Here is a 5,428-nt window from a genome sequence, read left to right as displayed (position 1 = left end):
AACCCGACACCTCCCCAGTAAGGGTCTTCCAGGGCCCTTAGCAACCAGACACCTCCCCAGTAAGGGTCTTCGACGCCCTTGGTAAGGTCTACTCAATCATCACTGGTTAATAGCGAGGAGCGGGGCTCAAATAGCTCAAAGCTACTATGTACCCGAGCTGTGGGCTGGCTGCCGACCCCGGATATTGACAGGTGATCTTAATGGCCACCCGTAACCCGAGTCATGCGCCCATTATCCACCAGACTGTGTCTATCGGAGACCATTCATTGATTATCCGTCGCTGGGTGTTCACTGGGTGTAATCCTGGAGGAACATCCTGAAGGCGATCCATTGTGCCTGACGTTTGGGCTGCCTGTTGGGATATCCTGAAGGTGGCCTCTTGTTCCGGCTGTGCCAGTTTTTGGCTGATGAAGTCACAGTGTCCTAAGTTGGAGTCTTGCAAATTTTTGCATTCATTGTTGCAGATAAAGCGAGTAGAGGTAAAATGAATCCTATTTTTATGTGGATTCGTTTTGGAGTGATTGGGTTTGTTCATCCTGACTGTAATCCTATACTTACTTCTAGACTAGTTTGGAGGTAATTGAGGTACAGGATCATAGATATAGTATTATTTTTGTCTCGGCGAGTTTTGGTAATTCCCTCTGTACTGCTGCTGGGACTGAGGCCCTTGTTTGGTGGAGCTCAACGTTTGCCTGTGGTTTCTGGCGCCCGAGAAACCATACGCTAAGTGCACATGACACGACACTCACGCTGAGTGTCATCACCTTGCTGACACTTAGACCCAGACCTCACAATACATCACCTTGCCGACACTTAGACCCAGACCTCACAATACATCACCCTGCCGACACTTAGACCCAGACTTCACAATACATCACCCTGCCGACACTTAGACCCAGACTTCACAATACATCACCCTGCCGACACTTAGACCCAGACTTCACAATACATCACCTTGCCGACACTTAGACCCAGACTTCACAATACATCACCTTGCTGACACTTAGACCCAGACTTCACAATACATCACCTTGCCGACACTTAGACCCAGACTTCACAATACATCACCTTGCCGACACTTAGACCCAGACTTCACAATACATCACCTTGCCGACACTCAGACCCAGACCTCACAATACATCACCTTGCCGACACTTAGACCCAGACTTCACAATACATCACCCTGCCGACACTTAGACCCAGACCTCACAATACATCACCCTGCCGACACTTAGACCCAGACCTCACAATACATCACCCTGCCGACACTTAGACCCAGACCTCACAATACAACACCGGATAATGACAACATCTCTACCGAGGTCTTCCTGCCCACCGAGAGTACCAGTTTTCCCCAACCGTTTACCCTATGTAAACTGTTGCCCTTATCCCCTTACCCTCACCTTGTCCCCCGCTATGTATGACTGCCCCTGGACAACTACTCCTTTTTGCCCCCCTGGACAACTACTCCTTTTTGCCCCCCTGGACAACTACTCCTTTTTGCCCCCCTGGACAACTACTCCTTTTTGCCCCCCTGGACAACTACTCCTTTTTGCCCCCCTGGACAACTACTCCTTTTTGCCCCCCTGGACAACTACTCCTTTTTGCCCCCCTGGACAACTACTCCTTTTTGGCCCCCTGGACAACTACTCCTTTTTGCCCCCCTGGACAACTACTCCTTTTTGCCCCCCTGGACAACTACTCCTTTTTGCCCCCCTGGACAACTACTCCTTTTTGCCCCCCTGGACAACTACTCCTTTTTGCCCCCCTGGACAACTACTCCTTTTTGCCCCCCTGGACAACTTCATACTTGTCCAGGACAAGTATGTCCGAAACGTTGTCGTTTCTTCGTTTCCAGATGTGTGGTTCGGTCATTATATCTTCAGCTAAGTTATAGGCCAGCTAAAGGCGTTTCTTTAAGGATATTCGCCTAAACATGATCGCATTGTTAGCATTGCTGATCTTACAGTGAGAGATTTCTATGTTTCTATATTCTTAGCATCAGTATAAATAAGAGCAATCATATATGCATTACAACATTTATTCCAACTGGCTGATTCAGTTATGAATTTTATGAACCAATATTTGGAGGAAGACACACAATGGTAACACTCAGAGAAATTACAACTAACGCTATTAAATGTTGAGAAAATTTAGCAATAATTTATTATTGCTAAATTTTTATCAAGCACTTAATATATATATATAATATATTTTATCAAGCTCAAATATATATATATATTTCTCTGGATTAATTTCTACAATTCAGCAATTCAGAGTGACAGTTCTCTCAAAATGGCCAAATGTGTATTTGCAATATTTAATAATCGGTTTAAATGTAATAAAAAGTTATCTGATTCAATCATGACCTTTAAGAGATAGAGTCAAAAGAGCAAGTGATGGGGTAGATGTTTAGTGGTGATAATTGTGACTGTATTCCCCAGAGAGATGGTATCAGGGGACGATGGTGGCGATTGTATTTCCCAAAGAGAGATAGCGTCATTGGATGATAGAGATGACTGTGTCCCTTCAGATAGGTCATATTAGGGGATGACAGAGTGATTATCATCCCCCTGATGGTATCAGGGGGGATGGTATCCCCTGATACCAAACCAGAGAGATGGTATCAGGGTATGATAATGATTGTATTCCTCTGTTAGAGGATATCAGAGGATGAGGGTGATTGTATTCCAAGAGTGATTAGATCCAGGTACAAGGGTAGTTGTCATCCTAAATTAATTGTATCAGGAGATGATGAAGATGATTGTATTCCCCAGAGAAATAGTATCATAAGAAGAGGGTGATTGTATTACCAGAGTGATTGTATTATATGATTACGAACGTGATTACATTCATAGATGATATCATTATATTTTCTTGAATATAAACCAACATTAATATACATAGACGAATGCTTTAAAAAATGTAATAACTCTTATATATATATATATATATATATATATATATATATATATATATATATATATATATATATATATATATATATATATATATATATATATATATATATATATATAATTTTATATGCAGATGACAAAATCCCCTGAATATGAATAAAAAACGGTCTACACACAATTCACAGCTGATGACGATCACTCATTTCTCGAACAGTGTTTCCGCTGGCGACCTCTGTTCGAATCACAACTTTTGTTCGAACTTCAACGCTATAAAAGCTTCTCCCACGTACCTGAAATACAAATAATCGCCAACAGATCCTAAACACTCCCTCAAAGCCAACCCCATAGAACTGTAAGGGGGTACCACCTCTGGTGCAAGTGTAGGGACCCATAGCCTCGGAGAAGAAAATGATGAGTACTTAGAGAAAACCTTGTGGATCCTCACTGAACACTTTGATATTGTCTTCTCCTACCACCCTTATTCTTTTTTTTGTGTGTGTATATATATCTAACTTTTTTTTAAATGTCATTACACAAAAAGGGTTACAACATTGGTTACATGCAGGGTACAAGACTACTTGTCACAAGTTGTAGAGCTCCTCCAGCTCCTCAGATGGCGGGCAGGAACCTTGGATGCAGTGAACATTTCCTCTCTGGATCGCCACACTAAGGCGCTGAAAAAGAAAACTGGCAGTTCTAGGGTCTCTAGTTGTTTAAATTAACGTGGACCCCAGCTCCTTCAAAAAACTTGCAGCACTTTTACTCCTGGCACCAAGTGTCTCTGAGGCAATGGGGACAAAATTGTAGTGGTGATCAAGGTCTCTGTATTTACGTGACTTGGCTGCTTCCCGGTGATTGGCAGCACCTCCTGCTTGTGTAGCACTGAAGTTAACATAGGTGTTGGCTAAAGTTGAAACGCAAGTGTAGTCCCACACCAACTGTCTATCATTCTTCCAGGGATTCACAGTGATCCCGTCTGGTCGACCGACAGGCTCATCAGAGTTGCGGGGCATTAGGTAACGGGGCTCTCTCTCTGCTGGACAAATGGCTGTGGTAAGGCTTCACTTAATAATGTCGTTAACCTCGCCGTGTCTTGCATGTATAATAAAGATAATATATGAAGGAAAACAAACCTATTTTGATCACATTATACGTTAAAATTGATAAATGAGTCTTTCGGGGACGGTCTCCGCTTTAACGAGCCTACCTAATGTCGGGTTGGAATCACGTGTAAACACAACCCGTCCTCAGACCAAGTCCATTCCATCCAGCGGCCGACCCCTAATACGCATTTAACAATTTTAACAGTCTGTTCATTCAAATTAGGAATTTTTCTAAAAAATAAATTAATATATTATATATTAGCAGTACGCATCCATCAGTCTCAGGAGACTATGGAGCTGCGCTCTGGTTGTCGGTCTGGCCTCACTCCGGACACAATATTACCATAGTGTGCATGTTTAGGCATTGGTTAGGTTCGGTGTTTAGGGTCTGTTGTTGATTTGTATTTGTAGTACGTGGGTGACCGTTGTACTATTACCGACGCTGCAAGCAATATTACCGACGCTGAAAGTAATATTACCGACGCTGAAAGCAATATTACCGACGCTGAAAGCAACATTACCGACGCTGAAAGCAATATTACCGACGCTGAAAGCAATATTACCGACGCTGAAAGCAATATTACCGACGCTGAAAGCAATATTACCGACGCTAAAAGCAATATTACCGACGCTAAAAGCAATATTACCGACGCTAAAAGCAATATTACCGACGCTAAAAGCAATATTACCGACGCTGAAAGTAATATTACCGACGCTGAAAGCAATATTACCGACGCTGAAAGCAACATTACCGACGCTGAAAGCAATATTACCGACGCTGAAAGCAACATTACCGACGCTGAAAGCAATATTACCGACGCTGAAAGTAATATTACCGACGCTGAAAGCAATATTACCGACGCTGAAAGCAATATTACCGACGCTGAAAGCAATATTACCGACGCTGAAAGCAATATTACCGACGCTGAAAGCAATATTACCGACGCTGAAAGCAATATTACCGACGCTGAAAGCAATATTACCGACGCTGAAAGTAATATTACCGACGCTGAAAGTAATATTGATGAAGCACATACACAGGCCTGAATGTGGCCACCTCAGAGGGAACAAGCAAGATCCCCACGTCTCTGGGGGCACCCTTCCTTCTCCCGAAAATAGATAACACAATGGCGCACTGAAACATGTTCTCTGGGGGCCTTACATATTCATACCGGCTTTTCAGTCACGCCGTGAAGAAGCGCAAATCTTAATGCCACTAAATGATTTGTAAATTCAAATAAGTGGAAATATCTGGCATAAGAAATCCGGCCAAGAGAATTTTCTCTTAGTCGGGAAAATTTCCCGTGTCATGAAAGTTGAAGATTCTGATTGGCATTAGTATTGAAAATTCTCGAGAGAAATAGAGTCTTGGTCATTCATTGAGACTTCACAACACAAAGTTATTAC

General features: G+C 42.7%; 1 protein-coding gene across 1 annotated transcript in view; it reads left to right on the top strand.

Moving 5' to 3' along the window:
- Positions 1–5,068, top strand: part of LOC138351434 (tropomyosin Tod p 1.0102-like) — a 14,866-nt gene extending 9,798 nt beyond the window's left edge. Inside the window, exon 2 of the mRNA XM_069303257.1 lies at positions 4,433–5,068. Within this exon, the coding sequence (XP_069159358.1) occupies positions 4,433–5,068 (636 nt within the window). The remainder of the gene's footprint in view (positions 1–4,432) is intronic.
- Positions 5,069–5,428: the final 360 nt, after the last annotated feature.

Source organism: Procambarus clarkii, chromosome 49 (genome assembly GCF_040958095.1).
Source record: "Procambarus clarkii isolate CNS0578487 chromosome 49, FALCON_Pclarkii_2.0, whole genome shotgun sequence".
NCBI classification, from domain to species: domain Eukaryota; kingdom Metazoa; phylum Arthropoda; class Malacostraca; order Decapoda; family Cambaridae; genus Procambarus; species Procambarus clarkii.
The sequence above is the reverse complement of the archived record's forward strand: the minus strand, read 5'-3'. Positions and strand labels throughout refer to the sequence as shown.